Source organism: Pan troglodytes, chromosome 4, assembly GCF_028858775.2.
Source record: "Pan troglodytes isolate AG18354 chromosome 4, NHGRI_mPanTro3-v2.0_pri, whole genome shotgun sequence".
Lineage (NCBI taxonomy): Eukaryota > Metazoa > Chordata > Mammalia > Primates > Hominidae > Pan > Pan troglodytes.
The window spans coordinates 100,011,072-100,025,050 of NC_072402.2; the positions used below are offsets into that span (position 1 = coordinate 100,011,072).

A 13,979-nucleotide genomic window follows, 5' to 3' on the forward strand; every position below is an offset into this window, starting at 1 on the left:
AAACACACTGAGAATCATTCATCTTCTGGATCTCTGCTGCTACCACCCCAGTCTCAGCCACATTTATCTCCCACCTGGACTACAATAAAAATTTCCAGAGTGATTGGCTCCCATTTACTCTTGTCTCTTAAACTCCAGTAAGATCATGCACTTCCCTGTATAAAACTCTTCCACAACTTTGCATTGCATTTCAAGCACAATCTAAATGCCTCCCTAGTGTCTACCTGCCTCTCCAAAACAGCCTCCCTTGCTTTGACAATGCTGACCAAAACGGACAATTCCTAAAACCTACCAAGCCCTCCTCTGCTCCAAAGCCCTTAACCATATTTTTCTCCAGCCTGGAAATTATCTTTCAAGGTTAGCTCTTCACTATCCAGATATTATCACTGTAGCCTTTCCTGGCAAACATACTTAACCTTTAACACAGTGTTACTTCATTCTATTTGTCTCTTTACCCACTCACCTCAATTTTCAATTATCTTGTTCATTTGTTTATTAATTGCATATTTCTTCCCACTAGTACATAAAATCCAGATGGCATGGAACTGTTTTACTGGTGTTATCTCAACACCATGTGTAGTCCATATCAATAAATATATATTGTATGAATGGCAGAATAACAGGAGGGCAAGCTGAGTTTTTGTTTCACTTGCCACATTTAAGCTATTATTTAAATAATGAGTCAATTTACAGTAAAAATATTAGATCAGCCAATTCCTCTATCTAACCTATTTCAATAATCTACTAAAATAATGAAAAATGTTAATTAGATCAGTAAGAACTTGGTGAAAACCTGCACAGTACACTACTAAAAGTTTATGATCTGGCTTCAGCAATCTTAGCTTCACCTCTGGTCACACACAAACACCTTAATTTGTGGCAATTTTCCTTTAGGAAAATAAGTTCTTCACAATGGCTATAACTCCAGGTATAAATGGCAAGAGAGGAAGCTGAGAAGATCGTGGAAGCCAGATCAGGCTTTGTACTGGAAGAAGTATTTACGTTTCAGTTTAGAGAGTCATAGATTTTCGAGCAAGGTTTGTTTACTTAAGAACAAGAAAGGCATCTGAGCAACTGAAAGGTTGAGGGCCCAGAAACAGCACAAAGATTACCACCTAAATGCTATGAACAAATAACTATCATAGAATCAGTATTATGTTTTCTTGTGTGGCAGATTAAAATTTAGATATTCCCTTACGATTTAGATTTCAATAGTGTTATACTAAAGCCTACGCTGCAATATGTGGCTTGTTCCTAAAACTATTCCCAGTGAAATTATGTCAAGTTGCCTTGTGCAGTCTTGTCCAATCTCAGATAATGTGCTAGAATCTATGTAAGTGCTCTTTCTGCTGATAACTTATTCTCCTTATCTTATTCATTCCAAACTCTACCACATTTTAAAAATACTCTCCATTCACCCGCTTACATATTCTATTTTTACTTCTAAAATGAAGCCTACTTACCTAATAAGTGCACTTCTAAAACCACGCTGTGTAATATATAATTTGTTATTGAGAATATTTTCCTGTTTGTTATCACTCTAGAATTGGAAAATTGATCTTGGAAAAGATTAATACTTTAATATTGTCTTAGTCCATTTGCATTGCTAAAAAGGAACACCTGAGGTATTTATATAGAAAAGAAATTGATTTGGCTCACAGTTCTACTGTACAAGAACATACTGCCAGCACCTGCTTCTAGTGAGGGCCTCTAGCTGCTTCCACTCAGGGCAGAAGGCAAAGGGCAGCTAGCCAGAGATCACAGAGATCACATGGGGAGAGAGGAAGCAAGAGAGCTACAGGGGAGGGGCCAGAATCTTTTTTTGTTTGTAGAAAGTCTCACTATATTGCCCAGGCTGGTCTCTAACTCCTGAGCTCAAGGGATTCTTCTGCCTCAGCCTTCCAAAATGCTGTGATTTTAGGCGTGAGCCCCCACGCCTAGCTCAAACTCTCTTTAACAAACAGTTTTGTTGGGAACAAACAGAACTCACTGACCCCATTCCCAGGGCATTAATGTATTCATGAATGATCCATCTCCATGACCCAAACACCTCCCTCCAATATGAGGTTTAGGGGGACAAACATCCACACTATAGCAAATACTAATTTTCAATATTAACAAACAAATCTAACAATCTTAACTTTTTAAAAATAATTCCTATAGCATAACAGGCTCCAATTATCCTTTGTCTTTTATTTGCAGGGGTTAAGTAAGTGAATAAAGCCTCTGAATTTATAACCATCTGATTTTATTTCTAATTATTTCAATATTTGCTATTAGAAGTCCCAGGAAGGACATTAAAATGTTAAGGTCTACTTTCATTTGTCCACCGTTCTGGCTCTACTATATTTGTTTTTTTATTAAAAATGTCTTTGGGAAAAAATATGTATATAATTAAATTTCCTTTCTGAGCCTTTGAATAATATATTTCTCCATCTAACGAGAGCAACTGTAGGTTGCTCTGAAGTTCTATGTTTCTTATCTAGGTCCAAAAGTAGAGCTAGTTTCATTTCTTAGGAAAATTTCCACTTTTCTAAATGTCACCTCTCTTTGTCTCAAATCAGGAATCAACATGTCCAGGGTGCAGAGCTGTAAACACAGCAAATAAAAGTACAAAGGGAAAAACTAAAGATCTCAGAACTCCAATCAGGTCACAACCTGCAAAGGAAAACAAGTCATCTCTTCTTGAGGAGGACTGTGTATAATATGGGGAATAAGAATTAGAGGCTTAAAAACTTGGAGAACCACTGAAACGATGAATAATGTACAGTCTCTCTAATCTCCTATCTCATACAGTTCACACAATGAACAAACCAGTGAGGTGTGGAAGAGATGTAAACCCTTACCATACTGTATAAGTGAATTGCAATATAAAGTTAATGACCTAGTTTTATCCACTTCTTCGGATTAAAACAAACATAAACACAATAGAAACTTACCTTCAAAAAGAGACCCCAATTTATATTCTCCACTGAAAAATTGTGGCAATGAGAATACAAGTGCTCCCAGTCCAATCATAAAGGCTGCAAATGCAAGCCATCTCGGCTTATGTCCTCTTTCACCAAAGAATGATACAAATAAAGACAACAAACAGAATGAAATATCGTAGCTTGATGAAATCAGGCCAGTCAGGGAACTCTTCATTTCATAACGCTTCTCAACAGTGGAAATGCTAATATTTACTAGGCCATTAACTACAATACCTAAAAAACAGAAAAGTTGATGTGCATCATTAATATTTTACCATACGATTAAGATTATTAACACAATGAAGTAGAGTTTGATTATTCATTTCTTTTTTTTTTTAAATGTACCAGTTTTCAAAGCCTCAAAGTTTCAAAGTTAGGCAACCTAAACATATTTCCTTGAAAATCAGTTTGCTTTTTATTTTTGTTTATTTATTTTTTATTTTTATTTTATTTATTTATTTTTTTGAGACAGAGTTTCACTTTCATTGCCCAGGCTGGACTGCAATGGCGCGATCTCGGCTCACCGCCACCTCCACCTCCGGGGTTCAAGTGATTCTCCTGCCTCAGGCTCTGGAGTAGATGGGATTACAGGCATGCACCACCACACCTGGCTAATTTTTTGTATCTTGTTAGTAGAGATGGGGTTTCACCATGTTGGCCAGGCTGGTCTTGAAATCCTGACCTCAGGTGATCCACCCGCCTTGGACTCCCAAAGTGCTGGGATTACAGGTGTGAGCCAACGCGCCTGGCCCAGTTTGCTTTTTAAATTGTACACTTGTGAATTTTCAGGTGTCCAACAAGACTGATGCTTGCTACGTACTAAATTATAGTTAACTAGCCTTAATTCATTTTTCTTTAAATGATGAAGTCAAACTGGTAAAGTCCCGTGAAGCCAGTTTGATAGAGTTTCCAAGTATTAATATATCATACTCCCATGGACCTCACTCAGAAGACTACAAAAGGCACAAGAGACCCCATAGGCCACTACAGTTAGGCTCAATTGCTTCCCAAATTATTCAATCCTTAAACATATTTATCTATGACAAGAGATAACTTTGACTATTACTTTATCTCTTCCCTCCTCTCCCCAACTCCAAAAAAAGAGATAACCTTGATTTAGTCTTAGGAAGAAGAAATTGAGCTCTCAAACCCCTATATTTTTCTAACATTCTTACAGATATTAAAGTTACCATGTAAAGGATTCTAGAGCAAAAGTAAACATAAGTCTTTCAACCACTTGCATTCTAAATTGTATGCAAAGTAAAAGAAAAAAACATACATTTATTATAACTATAGTGAAGGAATAGAAGGTAAACAAGGTAAGACTGAAAATCTGAAAATTTTGACTTACTTAAAAATGTCCTGTCCAGATATAGATTAAACTTACAGGAGTTTTAAACATAACTCTAAATTGAAAATTTTAAAAATCTGATTGAATTAACTAGAGATTCCTTTTACTTAGGTATGATAAATTGTTTTCATTCATTAACAGTCTAGATACAGATTAAACTTACAGGAGTTTAAACATTACTATAAATTGAAAATAAAAAACATCTGATTGCATTAACTAGGTATCCTTTTTACTTAGGTATGATAAATTGTTTTCATTCAATACCAGAATGAGTATATACATACAAGTCATGATCTCCACAAATCTCTTTAAATTTTGATTAAGACCGTAGCTGAAAATATATTTAAAAAAAAATAAATTCAACAAATTTAATAAGTTTCAAAACTCATGACATATTTTTTACTTTTATACCAGTTTCATAAGACTATAAGCCAATTTACAATTCTTAGGATTTCAAAATAAAGTACCTAAAGTATCTTAGGATGACATTTTTATACGTTATCTAATAATACAAAATTTTCCGCATCCAATAAAATCAACTTCCCTATCACTTGCCATACTGATTAAAAATTAGTTAATAGAAAGCATTGTCTTTATGGTAAATCTTCTCTTTGAAAAAAAAATCTGTAAACTCCTCAGGAAGGATAGCACATTAATCCAATGACTCTTAAAGTGAATTCTATGCTATACAAGTTCCAAGAACACTACTTAAAAAAACAAAAACAAAAAAATCAGGAAACACTCAGTACTACATCTCTCTGTTGTAAATGAATGACAATAGGAAGCACATTAGAAAATTAAGTACTTAGAGAATCCCTGTTTGTCTTTGAGAAATGCTGGGTTAAATAAACTCATTCGACAAATTTTGTTTTTCTTTCCAATTAAATGTATATTTAAATATACCATGGAAATGATCTTAAGGATCATGTTTGAGAAACACGGTAATAAAGTTTTCAGGCATTCAAACTTAAACTGAAACGTAAACTAATAATTTATTGGGTCACACTTGTTATTATTATACTTTTTTTTGAGACCTTGCCTCGCTCTGTCACCAGGCTGGAGTGCAGTGGCGCCATCTCGGCTCACTGCAACCTCCACCTCCAGGGTTCGAGCCATTCTCGTGCCTCAGCCTCCTGAATAGCTGGGACTACAGGCGTGTGCCACCGCACCCGGCTAATTTTTGTGGTGTTTTGTTTTGTTTTGAGACAGAGTTTCGCTCTGTTGCCTAGGCTGGAGTGCAATGACAGGATCTCGGTCCACTTCAAACTCCGCCTCCTGGGTTCAAGTGTTTTTCCCACCTCAGCCCTCCAAGTAGCTGGGATTGCAGGCATGCGCCACAATGCCCAACTAGTTTTTGTATTTTTGGTAGAGACGGGGTTTCACCGTGTTAGCCAGGCTGGTCTCGAACTCCTGACCTCAGTTGATCTGCCTGCCTCAGCCTCCCAAAGTGCTGCAATTACAGGCGTGAGCCACGGCGCCCGGCCATAATTTTTTGTATTTTTAGTAGAGACGGGGTTTCACCATGTTGGCCAGGCTGGTATCCAAGTTCTGACCTCAAGTGATCCGCCCGCCTAGGCCTCCCAAAGTGCTGGGATTACAGGCGTGAGCCACCATGCCCAGCCTATTGGGTCACTTTTATCTCAGATTAAACTTCTTAAATTGGGGACCTCTGGGTAGATGCTGCTCCAGACTAAACCTGACAAATTTTCTAGGAGTGACAATTATATTTGATAACAATTTTAGGCAATATTTTATATTAAATATAAAATGTTATATTCTGGAATAATATAGAAATTTCAGAGAAATTTTAAGATAATACACAAGATAAGACATTTTTTACTTGTGTCCAACTTTTTTATCTTCGCATTCCTTTGACACTGAGATGCTTCACAATTGCCAATTTTGTAAAACTATGATCAAGACATTAATGGAGGGGAACTTTGGTAGGGACAAGAAAAGTGGACAGGGAAATAATTCTTCAACACAAATCTACCTTCAGTAGAAGAGCTGCAGCGGACTTGCAATCAATAAATGGTTACTTAGCATCTAATGCGCAAAGCAAGGGGCCCTGGGTTCCTTGAAGAGGAAGAATAAGAACAAAAAGTATACTTAGGCTTTGACTTAGTTTTCTATTAACTTAAAAAATGAGCTGTTTCCAACCCTCTAAAATCTATATTTCTAAGGTTGTATTTCTTCCAATTAATCCTTGACTGATTATACAGAAAATATTCTCGGACTATGACTCAAGTGACCAAAAAATATCTACATGCCAATTCAGCTGAGCTTCGGCATGTCCTTCTTGACTCCTCTCCACCTCTTCTCCACCCTTCCTCAAAGTCAACTCAGGTTAACTTCCTATTTTCCTTCAACCTCTGTATTGAACACACCAGAAGCAGCTTTAACCTTCCCTGTGCCTTCTTTCAAGGGAGCTGTTCTCCCTCCAGGATATCACTCCTCCAAACTGAGCTTAGATTGCAAATCCCTGAGGGTATAAATCTGAACTGAATCTGTAACTCCCAAGAGAACCTAAAAGAGATCCTAGAACAAAACAGATGCTGGATAACTAATGTAACACAATGAAGATTAAGGCTCAACAACGTCGGGAGCCTTTGCTAGTTTACTCACTGGGCTCCTCTGGTGCCCACATACTCTCAAACTAAATACACTCACGAAACATGAATGTCTGTATCTAATTTATACGATAGATTTTACATAGCTTTCTTCCTTGTAAGGCATCCCACTCCCACCTGCAAACGTATTACTCCTTCCCCTGAGGCAATGAAACAAATGTAAAAGTAAAATACCTTTAAAGAGGGCCTAGGTAAATTTTTGTCTTTATAATGTAAAATAAACTCCCCAGGGTATACCTTTCCCAAAGGAAGGTTCTTGTAATCTTCCCTGTAAGTCTTGAATCCGCTAAACTGAGGTAAAACACAAAAGAGAAAAAGGCTTGTATTGCAAGTTTGAACTGTAGTGATAAAGGAGAAGCTGAACTTTGGAAGGCTGGCTGGGGCCGGTAGGTTGACCTTGGTGAGAGCGCAAGCAAGTTCCAAACCCGGGGCCACCTTGCAGGGCGCGTCCACCGTCCCACGGACCCCGCGCACCTGCTCTCTCCCCCGGCTGGCTCGCCGTGCCCAACTCGCTCTCCACTGGCCCGAGCCTCGAGCGGGCGCTGGACTTTACCTTGTGTGACGGCCAAGAGGCAGTAGTGAAGCAGAAAGCCTCCAGGTGTGTTGCAGCGCTGGAGACATTGAGGATGGAAGTTCCTCCAGCCGTAAGGCCCCTCCTCAAACTCGGACAGCGACAGTGACCGGAGCTTCTCTTCGGAGACATTGGGAGGGGCTGAAGGCAGAGATGGCTCTGGTGACTTCTGGGGCTCCTGGGGCTTCTGAAGCTCCTGTGGCTGAGAATTCTCTCTCTGGGGGTCAGAGGACAAGGCAGAGACTTCGATTTGGGAGGGCGACGCAGACAAGCGGCGCAGGATGTCTGGGCTGGAGGGGACGAAAGCCAAGTTCTCAATACCTTTGGCGCTCTTCATGTCTGGAAGGGTTCTCCCGACTCCGGTGCTTCAGAGCAGCAGAGCCAGGTCCCTCTCTGGCTCCTCCCACAGGCAGGTAACAGCGCCCCCGTGCGGGAAGCTTCCCGCCTCCTGGCCCTCCAGCCTCCAGCGCACTCTCCGCCACCGCCTGAACCTTCCTACTCCAGCTCGCAGCTGTCTGGAGCGCAGAGCGCTGAGCGGGGGCGTTAGCGCCCCAGCCTGTGGCTTTGGCGCTCAGCTGTGCCTCACCCGTCGCCTCAGGGACCAACCGGAAGGCGCGGCGTGGGCGTGCCACCCGGCGGCAGCCGAGTAGAGGGGGCGAGAGTTCTCACCCCACAGCCTTCGACCGGAGTCCGCCTCCATCCGAGCCCCTGCGGTTCTGACCTGAGCCTTCAGCCCGCAGCGCGCCTCCCTTGAGCCCAAGCACTGGGAACACACAGAAACTGTGGGAGTCTCTGGCCATAAGCTCCCCTTGGGTGCTGACATGAAACCTGTAAACAGTTGCATCAGGAGATTGTTCAAGAAACTATCTTGCGTTTTTCTTCCTTTGCTGCTTACCAAACCAGGCTAGGCTTGGACTCCAAGAATCAAGACGTCAGAGGTATACTTTGGTTCATGAGCATCTTGATAAGACTTTTGCCTGTCATCCTGTTACTGGTAGAAGGTGTCCAGGTTCTTGGCATCTTGAAGAAAGAATTGAAGAAAACGCACAAACAAAGCAAGGAAGGAATGAAGGGGTTTATTGAAAATGAAAGTACACTCCACAGTGTGGGAACAGGCGAGCATAGGGGCTCAAGGGCCCGGTTACAGAATTTTGGGGAGTTTAAATACCCCCTAGAGGATTCCATTGGTTACTTTGGGTATGCCCTATGTAAAGGGAGAAGATGAAGTAAAGTTACAAAGTCATTTATGGCCTACGCCCTATGGAGAGGATATTTCCTGTTACAGCTGAAGTGTGAATAGGCCTTATGTTTCCTGCCTCCAGACCCTATTTTCCTGCCTCAATCCTCCTTAGAAAAAGAAATCCACCCCACCCCACCCCCATCACCACCAGGATGAACATCACAGCATAACCACCGCTTTGCTTTTCCTTCTCCGAAACTGAAGGACCAGAAATTGTCTCTCTGCTGTATATTGCATATGTAAGATATACAGTGATGACAATCATGTAAATAATTTCCACCGGGCCAGGCGCGGTGGCTCACGCCTGTAATCCTAGCACTTTGGGAGGCTGAGGCGGGTGGATCACCTGAGGTCAGGAGTTCAAGATTAGCCTGGCCAACATGGTGAAACACTGTCTCTACTAAAAATACAAAAATTAGCCAGGTGTGGTGGTGCAGGCCTGTAATCCCAGCTACTTGGGAGGCTGAGGCAGGAGAATCACTTGAACTCGGGAAGTGGAGGGTACAGTGAACCGAGATTGTGCCACTTCACTCCAGTCTGGGCGAAAGAGTGAAACTCTGTCTCTTAATAATAATAATAATAATAATACATTTCTACCTGTGGAATAAATAAGAAAAACACTTCGAAGAGCTTAACACCATTGTGTCATGGTAGGTACAATTTAGTCATTCATTCATTCTTTCACTTAACACAGACACAAAAAATTCTTGTGTCCTAGGTGCCAAACATTGTTCTAAGTTCCAGGGGTACACAAGTGAACAAAGACTGGCAAATACCCCTACCCTTATGGTGCTTATGTTTTAATAGGAAACAGACAGTAATAATACATAGTACATGGCACATAATATGATAAATACTATTTTGTGAAACTTTTGTTTCAATTATATATGCTGTGTTTACTGGGTTGAGAGACAGATACAAAATATGTATCTTACTTTGGACAGAGGTACATTCTGTTACCTGTTTCCTCACAATCGAGAAAACTCTAGACTGGCCAGCCGGGTGCGGAGGTGGAGGCCTGTAATCCCAGCACTTTGGGAGGCCAAGGTGGGTGCCTTGAGTCCAGGAGTTTGAGACCAGCCTGGGCAACACGACAAAACCCTGTCTCTACCAAAAATGCAAAACTTAGCCTGGCATGCTGGTGCACGCCTGTAGTTCCAGATACTTGGGAGGCTGAGGTGGGAGGGTCGCTTACAACCTGGGAGGGTGAGGTTGCAATGAGTACTCCAGCTGTGCCATAAAGCCAGACCTTGTCTCAAAAAAATAAGAATTAAAAATAAAAATAAATTCTAGATTGGCCTAAAACATGGGGAAAGAGTAGAAGTAGGAGCTAACATTTAAAATGTCTGCTATATGCCCCATTATTAAAATCTTTACAAAAGCAGCTGCACTGTTATATATAGTTTACATACTGAGGAAACCATATCCCATAAAGAATTAGTAACTGTCCCAAAGTCACATAGCTAATAAGTGAACTGCCACTTAAGGATCTGAACTCAGCTCTCTTAGCCAGAAGTCTTCCCTAAACTTTGCATTTTCTGTCTTTTAATAACTACAGTGTATCTCCATCAGGTTAAATTATTGCATAGCAATTTTAAGAGATCAAAATTCAAAATTCTGTGATATTTGTGAGGCTTAGAAGATTAATGCTGCTCTGAAAACCTAGATTTTGGAGGTATTCAAATTAAGCATGGTATGTAATCTTCCTGGGCTTGCTTTCTACAAAAATGGACTCAAAGTAGGTAACTATTTTGATCACCATTTTATCTATGGAATACGAAGTAATTTACACAACCAGAAAATTTTGTTTTGATGAGATGTGATTACATACAATCATGGCTTAAGACTATTTTGCAGCTGTGACTTAATAAATCCATGCTATACTATCAAAATCAGAGTAGCGTAATCATCGTGCACTTAAATTCATACTAAGGAAAAATCTCCACTCTCACAGTGTTAGAGAGAGAATTTTGGTTAAAGATTAGCAAAATTACTATTGCTTCATCTTAAATACATCTTGCTCTTACTGAAAGTTTCAATTTCCTGTTCCCTTACATTCTTTATGCTGCAGTGATGGAAGGGGCTCAGGTTTGCAACAAAAACCAAAAAACAAAAATAGAAAAGAAAACTTGTTAGTTTTCATCCCTGATAATTCTATGGGAAAATGTCCATTTTAAAATTAATTGTTTGGTCAATCTAGGTTAAATCTGCCCCTAATGAACACAGTCAAAATATACCATCTTAAATTTCAGAAGGTAATTGATAGTTTACTCTTCTTATAGTACATTTTATTTGCTATGTTTTTAAAGGGTGGAGAATGGGAGAAAGAGAATGTCCAAAATTTATGGTAAGGCTCCCACACTGTAAACAGAAGCAGTCCCTGCCTCTGGATATCATTCTCTGGGATGTGCAGTAGGTCTTTCCTTTCAGGAATTGGATGAAACAAGGTGAAGTGGCTTAATGACAGAAGTTATCAAGATTGTCCTACTAACTCCCCTTGCTCTGATTCCATGCTTAAGAGCGATCTTATGATTTGGGCCTTCCATGTAGATATGTATACTGGATGAAAATGTATTGATATGCCTATCTTGAGTACTTTATCATTTTCCCCTCTGTGTTGTTAATGCTTTATTAGTTCCCTTCTGGTTTTAGACTAAATGTGAACCCTTTAGCAGTATAACACTATGAGCTCATAGAATATTAAAATTAGAGGGATCTTGACAGTGGCTGATTACAAACATGGTCAAATGTGAATATCGTTGAGGTTAATTACAAATCCTAGTAGTAACGGTTTATTAATATCACAGCATCTTATATTAACTGAATAAAAGCAACCAGACAATCTAAGTGACCATCTTAGTATTATTGATTTATCTTTTCAGTTTTAAATGTTTCACAAAACATATAGTTAAAAATAATGTTAAATCTAAGAAAAAAATTAACACTGAACTGTATTGTTTTTAATACTGTTTTAAATTGCAATTACACATAAATATATAATCATATTGAGAAGAAATGCAACTGTACTTTTTCTTTTCATCTTATGCATCATAAATCATTAAGAAATACATACATAAGCCAGGCACGGTGGCCCACGCCTGTAATCCCAGCATTTTGGGAGGCCAAGGCAGGAGGATTGCCTGAGCTCAGGAGTTCGAGACCAGCTGGGGCAACACGGTGAAAACCTGTATCTACTAAAATACAAGAAATTAGTGGTGGCATGTGCCTGTAGTCCCAGCTACTCAGGAGGCTGAGGCAGCAGAATTGCTAGAACCTGGGAGAGGGAGGTTGCAGTGAGCCAAGATCACGCCACTGCACCACTGCACTCCAGCCTGGGTGACACAGCAAGACTTGATCGCTAAAAAAAGAAAGAAAGAAAGAAAAAGAAATACATACATAAACATGGCTGATAATAATTATTTGAAACAAAAACATGTCAACATTTAAAACAGTAATCCTATAAGAAAGCAAACAAAGTAGATAGTAAAACACTAGTGTAAAAATTACAGAAGGCCCAGAAGACTCTCCGAGTTGACGAGACAGAGCTGAAAGTCCAACAACACTAAGACAACTGGAATTTGCAAAGCAGAGTACCAAAAAGGAGAAAGCTGTATAGAGGGATGTGCAGTGTCCCCTCCTGTATTCAGCATATATGGATAGCGTGTGGGTGTGAAGAAACTGTTCTAGTCCAAGGAAAGAATCATCTTAAGGGATTAGAGGAATAGTGGCTAGTGCTTGCTCACACAGGGCCTTAGGAAGGTGGAATAAAGAAGTTTTCAGACATTGAAAAAAAAAACTGAAATAACCAAAAGCACCTACAACCAAGAAATGTTAAAAAGAAGTCCTTCAGGCAGAAGGAAAATTATACCAGGTAGAAATACTTTTCTATATGAAGGAATGAAGAGCACCAGAAATGAGGAGATGGAGCTTAAGATGCATAGATAAATATGTGAGATTTTTTTCTTATTATTTCCATCTCTTTAAAAGATAATTCACTGTTTAAAAATAATAATAAACTATTACAGGGTTTATAAGATATGTAAAGGTAAAATGTGTGACAACAATAGTGCAAAGGCCAGGAAAAGAGAAATAGAAGTATGCTATTGTAAATGTCTTTTACAGAAAGTGATATATGTGTCTCAGAAGTGAAGTGATGTAATATCAAAGGTAGAATATGATAATGATTGATACTATAAGCCTTAGAGCAATCTCTAAAATGGCTACAATAAAAAACAGTCAGAAAAGGAGATAAAGTGGAGTCATGGAAAATATTCAGGTAATCCAAAAGAAGGCAGCGAAAGAGGACAAAGGAAACAAAAACCGTATTGGAAAAGAAAGAAAATCAGCAAGACAATAAGTTGGGCCTAACCATATTAATAATCACACTAAATGTAAACAGTGTAAACATTTTATTTAAACAGAAAGGATTGCCAGATCTGATATAACGTGCAAGAACCAGTTAAATACTACCAATAAGAAACACATTTTAGGCCAGGCACAGTGGCTCACACCTGCAATTCCAGCACTTTGGGAGGCCGAGGAGGGTGGATTGCTTGAGGTCAGGAGTTTGAGACCAGCCTGGCCAACATGGTGAAACCTTGTCTCTACTAAAAATACAAAAATTAGCCAGGGTGGTGGCACATGCCCATAATCCCGGGTACTCAGGAGTCTGAGGCAGGAAAATTGCATGAACCCCGGAGGCTGAGGTTGCAATGAGCCAAAATGGCACCACTGCACCCCAGCTGGATGACAGAGCAAGACTCCATTACAAAACAACAACAACAACAACAACAACAACAACACATTTTACATATAAAGGCTAATAGACTAAAAGTAAAAGAAAGTGGGAAATCATGCTTACACTAAAAATGGCCTAGAAATTTGATAGTTAGATGAAATGGACAAATTTCTTATAAGAAAAATCACAAAGATCTCTCGAGGTAATATAGAATCTAAACAAGACTTTATCTACTAAAGAAATTGAACTTTCTGTTTAAAACCTTCCCATAAAGAAAAAGTGGTGAATTCTACCAAGCATATAAGAACTAATACCAATTCTAAACAAATTATTTCAGAAAATCAGAAGTGATTCCAACTCATTCTATGGTGCCAGAATTACTCATCATTTATCTGGACTTCATCATAGAATCCACCCCAAATTACCTTTTATCCTTGTGATTATGATAAATAAATGTGTGTTAATTGACGGTAACTATTA

At 39.4% G+C, this 13,979-nt stretch overlaps 1 protein-coding gene across 1 annotated transcript in view; it reads right to left on the reverse strand.

Annotated features, from left to right (window-relative positions):
• SLCO4C1 (solute carrier organic anion transporter family member 4C1) overlaps positions 1–8,137 on the reverse strand; it is a 61,664-nt gene extending 53,527 nt beyond the window's left edge. Inside the window, exons 1-2 of the mRNA XM_517854.7 lie at positions 7,504–8,137; positions 2,940–3,203 (exon numbers count right to left, since the gene is read on the reverse strand). Coding sequence (XP_517854.2) covers positions 2,940–3,203; positions 7,504–7,858 — 619 coding nt within the window. The 5' untranslated portion in view covers positions 7,859–8,137. The remainder of the gene's footprint in view (positions 1–2,939; positions 3,204–7,503) is intronic.
• Between the last annotated feature and the right edge of the window lie 5,842 nt (positions 8,138–13,979).